This window comes from Pituophis catenifer, unplaced genomic scaffold (assembly GCF_029215685.1).
Source record: "Pituophis catenifer annectens isolate HBS135680 unplaced genomic scaffold, rPitCat1.0.hap2 SCAF_11, whole genome shotgun sequence".
Lineage (NCBI taxonomy): Eukaryota > Metazoa > Chordata > Lepidosauria > Squamata > Colubridae > Pituophis > Pituophis catenifer.
In genome coordinates, this window is record NW_027256891.1 from 11,536,188 (window position 1) to 11,548,664 (window position 12,477).

The 12,477-nt window shown below is 40.3% G+C and overlaps 1 protein-coding gene across 1 annotated transcript in view; it reads left to right on the forward strand.

Moving 5' to 3' along the window:
- TENM1 (teneurin transmembrane protein 1) overlaps positions 1–12,477 on the forward strand; it is a 349,073-nt gene that overhangs the window by 278,823 nt on the left and 57,773 nt on the right. The window contains 3 exon segments of the mRNA XM_070952054.1: positions 899–1,148; positions 2,095–2,115; positions 6,981–7,213. Coding sequence (XP_070808155.1) covers positions 899–1,148; positions 2,095–2,115; positions 6,981–7,213 — 504 coding nt within the window.

Below are 12,477 nucleotides of genomic sequence, written 5' to 3' on the forward strand. Positions count from 1 at the left end.
CTGAGCTCTTCTTGTTCGTTGTGGGGTTCTGAGAGTGTGAGGCTATTTCACACCCCAAGATATAGGCGAAAACAACAACTTTTGTCAGGTCTCCCCAATTTGAACTCTGATATGGTCAAGCAAATGGCCATCTTTCATATCACTTGCTTTAGTTGTGCTTTTTTAAAAAGAAAACATTAATTCAGGTAGTCTTCAATTTACAACAGTTCATTCAGTGACCGGTCAAAGTTGAATGGCACTGAGAAAAGGAGTTTATGACTGTTTTTCATACTTACGACCGTTCCCTGCGGTCATGCGGTCAAAATTCAGATGTTTGGCAGCTAACTCATATTTATAACAGTTGCAATTTCCTGGGGTCACCCAAGCCCCTTTTGCAAATCTTCTGACCAGCAAAATCAATGGGGAAGCCAGATTCACTTAACAACCAGGTTACTCACTTAACAACTGCAGCAATTCACTTAACAAATGTGTCAAGAAAAGTCGTAAGGGCGGGGCAAAACTTGTCTTACTTAGCAACAGAAATTTGGGGTTCAATGATGGTCACAAGTTGAAGATTACCTGTAAAAGCCATGGTGGCGCAGTGGTTAGAGTGCAGTACTGCAGGCTACTTCTGCTGATCACTGGCTGCCTGAAATTTGGCAGTTCGAATCTCACCAGGCTCAAGATTCACTCAGACTTCCATCCTTCCAAGGTGAGTAAAATGAGGATCCAGATTGTTGGCGGCAATAGGCTGACTCTGTAAACCGCTTAGAGAGGGCTGTAAAGTACTGTGAAGCCGTATATAAGTCTAAATGCTATTGCTATTGCTATTTACTGCAGAAGGAATCAAATGAATTCTTATTGCACTGTCATGACAATGGGTCTATGCGTGTATCTTTATTTGTTTTGTAAATAACAGGGATTGTCCATAAAGGCAATGGAGAGAACATCTTCATCTCACAGCAACCAGCAGTCATCTCCACCGTCATGGGCAATGGGCACCAGAGGAGTGTCTCCTGTACCAATTGCAATGGCCCTTCTCACAGCAGTAAACTGTTTGCGCCTGTGGCCCTTGCATCCGGCACCGATGGGAGCATCTACATTGGCGATTTCAATTTTGTTCGAAGGCTTCTTCCTTCAGGAAACTCTATTAGCATCCTGGAACTAAGGTAAAAATATCACAGGACTGATGCAGTAAAATCCTCAGCAAGGGGTACAATAAGGTGTCTTTTGTATCATCTTTTCCCTTTTCCAAAGCAAAATAATAATAATAATAATAATCCTTGCATTCAGAAAGTAACAGGTCAAAACACTTGGCACCTTTTGCAACCTATACATTTAGCTGATTCCAGTTATGAACAGAATTGGAACAGAGTTGGAAGGAACTCCTGTTCAAACAGGAGACCCTATACCCGTGATGGTGAACCTATGGCATGCGTGCCAGAGGTGGCACATAGAGCCTTCTCTATGGGCGTGCACTGTCACCAGATGCTCTTCTGGTGCGCGCCAGCCAGCTGGCACTGGAGTGCCGGAAAATGGCCTGAAAACAGCCCAAAAAAACGCCAAAAAACCAGGCTGTTTTTCGGACCATTTTCCAGGCTGATTTTTGGGCCGTTTTTGGTTTCCAGCACTCCGGCACATGCATGTTTGGGCACTCTGTGCCGAAAAGGTTCGCCATCCCTGCCCTCTACCATTCGAGACAAATGGCTATCCAATCTCTTCTTAAGCACCTCCAGTGATGGAGCACCCACAACTGCTGGAGGCAAACTGGTTAATTGTTCCCCTGATTGATTATTAATAATATAATAATTACTCATGATTGTCACTTTTTTGCACATGTATTTAGCAAGATAAATGTGAATCACGACACAGAGAAATAAAACTAGGGCTTGTATTTAAATGCTCACCCTACTGTTTCCTTAGGAACTTTTTTTTTAAGTAGAATTTATTACAAAGTTAAGTTTATTATGCAGATTCAATAAGATGCATGATGGCAAATATGTCACTTGCCTAAATAAATATTTATGATCGTTCCTGTTAATACATTTATGTTATTGCATTTTCTTTCACCTTTTTTTTTTTTTACTTTTACCTCTGCGTGAATCTCCATTCAAGAAACAGAGACACCAGACACAGGTATGAAAATTATGATTTTATGACTGGGAATTGGAGTTATTTGGATAAATGCACAATTCTTCTCCTTCTTCTCCTTCTCCTTCTCCTTCTCCTTCTCCTTCTCCTTCTCCTTCTCCTTCTCCTTCTCCTTCTCCTTCTCCTTCTCCTTCTCCTCCTTCTCCTCCTTCTCCTTCTCCTTCTTCTCCTTCTCCTTCTCCTTCTCCTTCTCCTCCTTCTCCTTCTCCTTCTCCTTCTCCTTCTCCTTCTCCTCCTTCTCCTTCTCCTTCCTCTTCCTCTTCCTCTTCCTCTTCCTCTTCCTAGCGTATTCCCGCAGATGCAGGGTCCAGAAAGCAATCAAAATTATCACTATCTCTATTGAAAAACCATATAGCAATCTGCGTTATAAAAATGGCAATTTTTATAGGTGGCTTTCCATGCAACTCTTCTATAAAACTGATGATAATTTTGAATTATTTATAATTAGAATTTTACAAAATATACACAAATAAGATAGAAGGCAACTGAAAGTCACAGCATTTAAATTTGGAGAAAAAGATAAATTCATATATTGAGGGAAAGAGTTAATTGCTTTACTCTTTTAAAAAATGCATATAATTCTGGTTTGTTTGACTTGTTAATGATATGAAAGCTTGGTCCCCACCTTCTCCTAAAAAATACAAAACATGTCTAAAAAATACAAAACATGGACATTTCCATGTTAGAGAACATCTCTACCTATTGAAATTGTTCACTAGAAATGGATGAGAGCATTGGTCACTTACTTGTAAGACTGTGCTAAAGAAACTTTACAATTCTTCGTAAGTAGAATGATGAGAATTTGACAGTTAAAATAAATAAGTGTGGGAAAAAGCAAAATTGAAAACTTTTCCCCAGTTCTATCTTCAGGGGCTGATACAGCTGAATAAATCCTTAGATAAATGTGTGAAAGGCAACTTCTGAACAGAAGATTATAATTGGGTCTTCCCATTACCAGTAGAAGCAACAAAACACTTTCTCTGGCTGGCTATTTTCCAGCATAATTTTTCTTCAGAGTTTGACTCAGAAGCTTTAGCATCTGTTGCCTCATGGCAGTGTTTTTTTTAAAAAATGTATACTTAGTGGTGAATTCAGGGTTTTTTTTTTTCCAGTGGGGGACAAAAAGGGATGTGTAGAAAATGGAAATGAAAATAAGTGGAGGAATTCATTGTTCAAAAAAAAAAACCCAAACCCATTTTGAATTATACTCTTATCACAAAGTGGATTCTAGAGCATCTTGTAATACAGGGATGTGAAACCTGGGTAACTTTAAGACTTGTGGACTTCAGCTTCCAGAATTCCCCAGCCTAGTCTACCTTGACATCAGTTACTTTAAGACACAGCCTTCTCCTATTTGACCTCAGCTCTATTAAGATGTTTCCATGAAATTTGACTCTGAAGGTTCACTTAATACAGGGATGGGCAACTGTGGCCCTTTTACAACCTGTGGACTTCAAGTCGCTGGCTCAGGAATTCTGGGAGTTGAAGTCCACAGGTCATAAAGGGGCCATATTTGCCCACCCCTGACTTAATACAAGATACAGAAAGCATTGAATTTATAATTGATCAATATCTGCTGTGAGACCTCTAGCCTTTGAATTCCAAAATTGCAATACTCTGTTAAAAATGTATGGGTGTAGGCTTTCATAGGTGTCAAACTCTCGGCGTCACGTGACGTTTCGTGGCTTTTTTCCTCTTTGCGGAGCTGGAGTGGGCGTGGCCTGCGCATGACTCATCCGCCCCGCAGGCCGCCAGTTTGACACCCCTGGTCTAAATGATCATGGTCTACTTATCTAATATCTTTGAGGGCACTTTAAAAAAAAACAAAATCAAAACCTCATTACAATGTGTTATAAATATTTGGCCCTTGATTAATAATATTGTTCAAAATGGATAGATGAAACGGTCTCCACCTGGGTCAAATAAATATTCCATTGTCTTGCTTTCAGTAGAATCTCCTGCCCCTAATTATGATTGTGTTTTCCTGCCTATGAAGATTCTGAGTCATCCAGGTCATGATTGTCCCAAAAGTGCTCTTCAAAAGGCAACTGGACTCTTTTTGTTTTGTTTTTTTCCTTGAAGATGTTTTACTTCTCATGGCTTCTCATCCAAGAAGCTTCTTCAGAACTGTGGAAGCTTTTTAGATGAGAAGCGAAACGTCTTCAAAGAAAAAAACAAAGGAAGTCCAATTGCCTGTTGAAAAGCAAGTTTGGAACATAGTGTTTTCTTATTTTTTTGTCCCGCATTCGTTTCTACTCAGTCCAATCATGCCGTCAATGCCTGTCCCAGAGTAAAGTCACTTGTAACCAGCTACTTGAAGGTGCTATGATGTCAGTGGAAGATAATAGGCACCTTCCAATATCAGCCTCTAATTAGCAACTGATTAGCAACCTCCAAAGATTCATCTAATCCCTCTTCATTAAGAAAGTTCAGATTGGCTACCTGACCCTCTATTAAAACTCCCTTGGCAACCATATCAACTTACACACTGTCAAAAATAGCTGTAAGAGAACTTGAAGACCTCAAATAAAAACAACAGAAAGGAGTTTCTCACGTAAGCGATTCTTGGTAGACCTTCCTTTCTTCTTTTTTCAATCCCTAAAGGAATCAGTCTAGTGAGGAAAGGCCATCTAACTTTATTTGTTACTCGTTGATTAACACTAAGATCCCACGTGGATGAAATATGAATGTGCTTTTCAAGGACTGCATAAAGTAGATTCTCACAACATTTTTTAACTGCAAAGTGTTCAGGACTGCATTTACACATGCTAAACATGTAGTCTTAACCTTGGTTTGTTGGAGCTTTTTGTTCCATGGAAAGGCGCTTTGACATTTTCTTCTTACGTTTATCCTACAACTTGTCAACTCTCTAGCTTAATATGAGAGAGAGAGAAAGAGAGTGTGTGTTATCTTATTTATTTGCTTCCTTATTGTATCCTGCCTTAAATGTTGCTTCAGTTGTGAATTGCTCTAAGCAGCTTACATTCCAGTTACAGTAAACAGATCAGAACTTTACACGCGCACACACACAAAAAAAAAAAACCCAGTGGTAATCCTGTCACACCAAGAAGCAACCATCCAAAATCCGTTTGCTCGAGGCTTCCCAATCAGATCGTGCTCCAAAGGCTTGCTGGAATAAGCAGGTCTTAGTAGCTTTTCTAAATGGCAAAAATGTGGTCCAATCCTGAAGAAATGAGATTTCAGGCGGACATAAGGAGTGTCTTTGGGCCACACCCCTCACCTGACGTAGGTCACAGGGCTGCTGTGTGGAAAAAGATGGAGATCCTTTGAACTCTTGGAGGACAAACAATATAAACATAGAATCTGAAAGGTTTTCTAATCTAAGCCCCTGCTCACAGCAAGAGACTTTACACTATTCTGGTCAAATAGCTGTCCAGTCTATTTTTGAAAACCTCCAGCAATGGAGCATCCAGAACTCTGGGAGAAAAGCTATTCCATTGATTAATTCTTCTCACCGTCAGAAAATTTTCCCTTAGTTCTAGGTCTATCTTGAACAAGCTTTCACCCATTACTTCTTGTTCTGGCCTCATGGGCTTTGGAGAATCAATGTGACAGACCCTCAAGTACTGAAAGACCGCTATCATGTCACCTCTAGTCCTTCTCTTCACTAGACTGGACATACCTAGCTCCCTCAACCCTTCCTCATACGATTTAGCCTCCAGACCCCTTATCGTCTTGATTGCTCTTATCTGCACACTTTCTAGCATCTTCTTGTATCATAATAAACAGAACTGTATGCAGTATGTCCTCACTAGTGCAGTATAAAGCGGTATAATCACTTCTGAAGGGATGTGATGGCTCAATGGCTGAGCTTGTTGATCGAACAGTCGGCAGTTCAGCAGTTCGAATCCCGAGTGCCACATAACGGGGTGAGCTCCCATTAGTTGTCCCAGCTTCTGCCAACCTAGCAGTTCGAAAGCAGGTAAAAAATGCAAGTAGAAAAATAGGGACCACCTTTGGTGGGAAGGTAACAGCATTCGGTGCGCCTTTGGCATTGAGTCATGCCGGCCACATGACCACGAAGACATCTTTGGACAGCGCTGGCTCTTCGGCTTTGAAACAGAGATGAGCACCGCCCCCTAGAGTCGGAAACGACTAGCACATATGTGTGAGGGGAACCTTTACCTTTACCTTTTATCACTTCTCGTCATCTTGATATTCCAATGAATATTTTATTAGAATCCAAGTCCAGATCGTAAGTGTTAAATGACCACCTAAATTTTGAGAATGCAATGAAATGTCATTAATTAAATCACTGTCAGATCTTCCAGGTAGTCCAGACACAAAACCAAGACCGGAAGTACTAACACTACCTTTATTATAAAGTTAAAGTAATAAAATATTGCAAGTCTGAAAGCATTTTTCTCTCCCTTGCTTTTACTTTACTCTCCAAGGAACTAGGCGTCTTCTGATCCAAACCCATATTTCTGATTTTACCAAACAACAGTAACAAAGTTCTTTTAGAAGATACAACAGCAGAGTTGGACAGGACCTTGGAGGGCTTCTGATCCAACCCTTGCACAAGGAGGAGACCCTATACAATTTCAGACAAATGGCTGTTTCCACATCCTAATATTAGGGACGATGTGCAGGGAAAAAAAACATGGTTACACAGGTTTTTCCATGTGCATTGAGAATGTTTAGCATGTAGCAGATAATTGCTTTTATATGTGATGCATTTTATCTTGAATTATACCACTTGCATAAAACGACCACCTTTTTTTAAAGAAATTAGAATAACGTAGCAATTTGAGTCCACAGGAGAACAGATGAAGATTGCTTCGTCATCAGTTACTTTTATCCTGTCTTTCTCCTTTTCTGTTTTTTAGCACGAGTCCAGCACACAAGTATTATCTTGCCATGGATCCAGCCTCAGAATCCCTTTATTTGTCAGATACAAACACCAGAAGGGTCTACAAGGTGAAATCTCTCAGCGAAATCAAGGACTTGGCCAAAAACTATGAGGTTGTGGCAGGTACCGGGGACCAGTGCCTTCCGTTTGATCAAAGTCACTGTGGAGATGGAGGCCGGGCCTCTGAAGCAGCTCTTCACAGCCCACGAGGTAGGAAATATACAATAGAATAATAGTGGTGGTTATTGAACTACATCTGCTCCCTTTTGTTCATGTCACTACAAGAAATCCCAAAGAATAACAAAAAAAAAAGCACCTTTGGGATGACCATGTCCTGGATGACTGAGAATGTCCATAGAGACATTGCAAGAAATGTTTTAGGAGTTGTATGGCCTCAACTTACATGAGATACATCAATTTATCATGCATTAGTTCTCCTCAGACAGTTGTAGTATTGGATGCATATCAGGGGTGAAATTCAGAAGGTTCTTGAAAAACGGTAGTGGAAATTTTGAGCAGTTCTGAGAACCAGCAAATGCCACCTGAGAACCACCAAATGCCACTCTGTGGCTGGCCCCAGAGTGAGATGGGAATGGAGATTTTGTAATATCCTTCCCCCAGGAGTGGGGAGGGAATGGGGATTTTTGCAGTATCCTTCCCCTGGAGTAGGGTGGGAATGCAGATTTTTCAGTATCCTTCCTCTGCTACACCCACCAAGCCTCACCATGCCCACCAAGCCATGCTCACAGAACCAGTAGTAAAAAAAAAAAAAGAATTCCACCACTGGTGCATATACTCCTTTGGGTCATGGATTCATTTATTCATGGATTATCTGATGGGGCCATGTTAGAAATGACAAAGGCAGTGGGTGGGACCAGAGCCAAGGGTGAATGAAGACACTTTTCTCTCTTTTAATATCCTTCCTTCCTTCCTTCCTTCCTTCCTTCCTTCCTTCCTTCCTCCCTCCCTCCCTCCCTCCCTCCCTCCCTTCTTTCCTACTCACCTTCCTTCCTTCCCTCCCTCCCACTCTCTCACCCATCTTCCTTCCTTCCTTCTCTTCCCTTCCCCTCCCCTCCCCTCCCTCCCTCCCTCTCTTCCTTCCTTTCTTCCTTCCTTCGATCCACTTGTCATGTTTGGGATGCAAGGCTTTTGCTCTTATTTAGTTGGATACCCAATGTTTTATTACGTGGTCTTGCCTGTTAGGTCCTTGGCATTCCAATTCCATTCCATTCTGCAATGTTTTGCACTTATTTATTTATAAAGTGTCTGAGGGACACATATGAAAGTTTGTTTCTCATTAGAGAGAAAAAAAATCCCCCCTAGTTTCCCCCAGATCAGTCAAATCTCAAGAAAAAGCCACATTCAGAAACACTCCCAAGATAAATCGCAAAGGAGTTAGCAAGCTCTTTGAAGATAAACTAGAAAATAGGAGGGAAAGAAAATGTCTGTGAATTCCAAGGCACATTTTAGCACAGCATAACTGAACTAAAAAATGGGTTTGCATTAAGCTTTTTTGGGGGGGTTGTTTGTTTGTAATTTGTGCATCTTACAGCTTCAGAGAATCTGCAAAAAGAAACAAAACAAATCCTCACTCCCATATATAAAGCTAAGTCCACTGCCTGCAGATGCTGTGAAATACATTTTCTAAGAGATACTTGTGGAAGTTAAGATTTACGCAACTTGTTAGCAAAAGAAGCCAACTGCTCTTCCTGCAACTTGTTTGTGCTCCTGACTCTCCAGCAAACATGCCCACTTTCATCAAATAGATGTTGAAAGGTGTTAATTTTTATAGTCTGTGTCATTCACCTACATGCAAAGGGATGTTAATGTCATAAATGGAGCGTTGAAAATTTTGTTGTGACTCGATCCATCCTGAAAGCCAATTTTTAAAAAATCAAAACTGATAAACTCAGTTTTTAAACTCTAAATTAGTTGCATGTTATTTTTAAGTGTGCATTATGGAAGTGTATAAATATAACTAATTGCATAAAATTGCCTTAGCGGTTTCTACAGAGCAGTTTTAATTAAAAGGACCAAAGATAAATTTAAAAGTTTGGAATTAGATGGCAGGCAATTTTCTTTTCTTTTTTTTTTTTTGCAACCGTAACATTAACCAATTGAACTCACTCTTCCTTTTGGAAAAAAAAATGTAATGAAAAAGTGTGCAATATCTCCAAACACAGCTTTTCTTTTGATCAGATCTGTGCAGGAGTTACGAAGTGCGTTTAGGTGAACATTTTTGGAATGCATACATTTGTCAGTTAACTCACAAAGACTTCAAAAAATCATGGGGCAAATTTTGGCAGCAGATATACAAATAAATTATCTGTCAAAGACTGGACAAAGTCTTCAGAGCTTTTTTCCAGAGATATGAAGCAGGCAAAAAAAAAAAGAGGGGGGGGATATAAATTTGAAAGCTAATCCAAAGTAAAAGCGTTGTTTTGCTTATTGGTTTCCATTTCCATATATCAAGAGTTGGGAGGGTTAATGATACTTGCATGGAATTTAGTTTTTCTTGCTCCACAGTGAGGTCTGCAGAAGATACATAGGTAGTCCTCAATTTACAACAGTTCCTTTAGCAACCATTCAAAGTTACTGAACCATTGGAACCCCACTGGAAAAGGAAACTTACGACCCTTGTTCACACTTACGACTGTGTCTGCATCCCATGGTCAAGTGATCAAAATTCAGATGCTTGGCAACTGACTCATATTTATGACAGAGTGTCACGTGATCCCTTTTTGGGAACCCTCTGACAAGCAAAGTCAATGGGGAAGCCAGATTCAAAAAGTCAAAAAGATAAATATAAAAACAGTTATAATTAAGAAGTTTTACATCCTTATCCACCCTTTGGGAGAAAGCTGTTATAAGCCACGTGCCTATGTACATTTGTGTAAATCTGTAAATTGGTTTAAATTGAATAAAGACCTCAGAAGGAAAGAAGAAGTGACCTACTGACCCTTTCTCTCCTCCGATTGTACTTCTGCTGACCCTCGTGAACTCAATATTCGCTCCAGAGCAGATTACAATCCATGAGTCATGGTGGCACAGTGGTTAGACTGCAGTACTGCAGGCTGCTTCTGCTGGCTGCCTGCAATTTGGCAGTTCAAATCTGACCAGGGTCAAGGATGACTCAGCTTTCCATCCTTCCGAGGTGGGTAAAATGAGGACCCAGATTGTTGGGGGCAATATGCTGACCGCTTAGAGAGGGCTGTAAAGCACTGTAAAGCAGTATATAAGTCTAAGTGCTATTTCCATTGCTATTGCCCTTCCTTCCTTCCTTCCTTCCTTCCTTCCTTCCTTCCTTCCTTCCTTCCTTCCTTCCTTCCTTCCTTCCCTCCCTCCCTCCCTCCCTCCCTCCCTCCCTCCTTCCTTCCTCTCTTCTCCTTTTCTTCCTACTGAGCTGTGGTGGGGCAGTGATTAGAATGTAGTATTACAGGTTAATTGCCCAATGCCAGGAGTTCGATCTTGACCGGCTCAAGGTTGACTCAGCCTTCCATCCTTCCAAGATGGGTAAAACAAGGACCCAGATTGTTGGGGGGGGGGGCAATAGGCTGACTCTGTAAACCACTTAGAGAGGGCTATAAAACACTGTAAAGCGGTATATAAGTCTAAGTGCTATTGCTATTAATACCACCATGCCAAATTTAGCTCTCCCGTTAGGGAAGAGACGATATTGATTAGAATGTCAGTAGCAAAAAGAAAAAGAAAATTGTATCGGTATAAATTGTCTATTAGCACATGGGGATTAAAGGGGGAAAAAGGCAGCCCTGCCTGACGCTTTAGGCTGCACTTCATAAAACAATTGCACTTCTGTTGACTGAGAGAGCACATGGATAGCTTCGGGCAACGTTCCTACATTAAATACTTTATGGATTGCACTGCATACCTAAGTCAGGGAAATTTGTTTGACATCTCTTGGTGCTGAGCTTTATTTCATGTCGTGCTGTCTTCTTTTTAAAAAAAATCAAAGCAGTAAGCGTTCTGCCTAACATAAAGTGTTAGAGAAGGCCCCGTTTTTTGCAAATATTCTGCTACTATGAGGTCAACCTTGGGACCACTGCAGAGGTGGGTTTCAGCAGGTTCTGACCAGTTCTGGAGAACCGGTAGCGGAAATTTTGAGTAGTTCGGAGAACCGGTAGTAAAAATTCTGACTGGCCCCGCCCCCATCTATTCTCTGCCTCCCGAGTCCCAGCTGATTGGGAGGAAATGGCAATTTTGCAGTATCCTTCCCCTGCCATGCCCACCAAGCCACGCCCACCAAGCAATGCCATGTCCACCAAGCCACGCCCACAAAACTGGTAGTAAAAAAATTTGAAACCCACCACAAAAAGACTTAGATAAAGGGTGTTCCTTTTTAACACAGAGAAAGTACACATGCATATGCAACAAGAAATTGATGCCGGAGGCTTTATACGTTTCCATTCCTTATTGAATGCTTATTGATTCAAACATGTCTCTATCACGCTGGCCCTTAATTGCTAATAAAACATTGATCTGGCACTTGTGATTACCTTCTGCATGTCACCTCCTCTATGTTCTTAGCAATAGAAGTGTCTTTCTCACCATTTTTACATGAGATTGCAGACACTGAAATCTAAAGATAAAGTTGAGTGGCAGCCAAATTTGTTATTCTTTGTTCTTAAGGTCTCTTTCTAAGTTCATATCTTGAATTATTTTTGTCTATCATTTTTATATTTTGGTGTCATTCTAAATCCCTTGTGGTATCACACATTCAATGAATCCATATTTCAATTTATGACACTTTCTGGAATCTTCGTTTAAACCAGCGTTTTAGAAGACTATTATTGCTGAAATACTATGTACTTCTCATTATTCAACTAGGGGACAATATTTGGTTATGTTTTCTTTTTCTTTTCTTTTTCTTTTCTTTTCTTTTGTTTTTATGCACATTATTCTCAATTTTGTTTAGTATTGCTTTGTTGCTTTGTTCTTGTTTTCTTTTGAAGTTTGTATTTTAACTAAAACTAAAAAGTTAATGATAAAAAGGGAGGCTATGACTCCATTCGTTAAGGTTTGCTTCAGTAACAGATTCAGAGATGTTAAATGAAGACCTAGCCCTCTAAAGAAGTATTTAATGCTGAGAAAAGACAAAAAGAAATAAAAGGGAAGGATGACCAGCAGTTAGAATGATGATGGGTTCAGTGCTGGAACATCTGAAAGACGAGGTTAGGGACAGATCATCATGGAGGAAAATCTATCTTTTGGTCACTAGGAATTGATGGTGACTTGGTTAATTAATTAATTAATATAATTCTTTATTGGCCAAGTGTGATTGGACACACAAGAAAATTGTCTCCAGTGCATAAACTCTCAGTGTACATACAAGCAACAAAGTGATAACTCATAGATTGTAAATCATAAAATACAATCATAATCATGAAATGCAAACAATATGTGATAAATCATAAGATACCAATAGAAAAAGGTCGTAGGAAAGATGAGACGGTGAG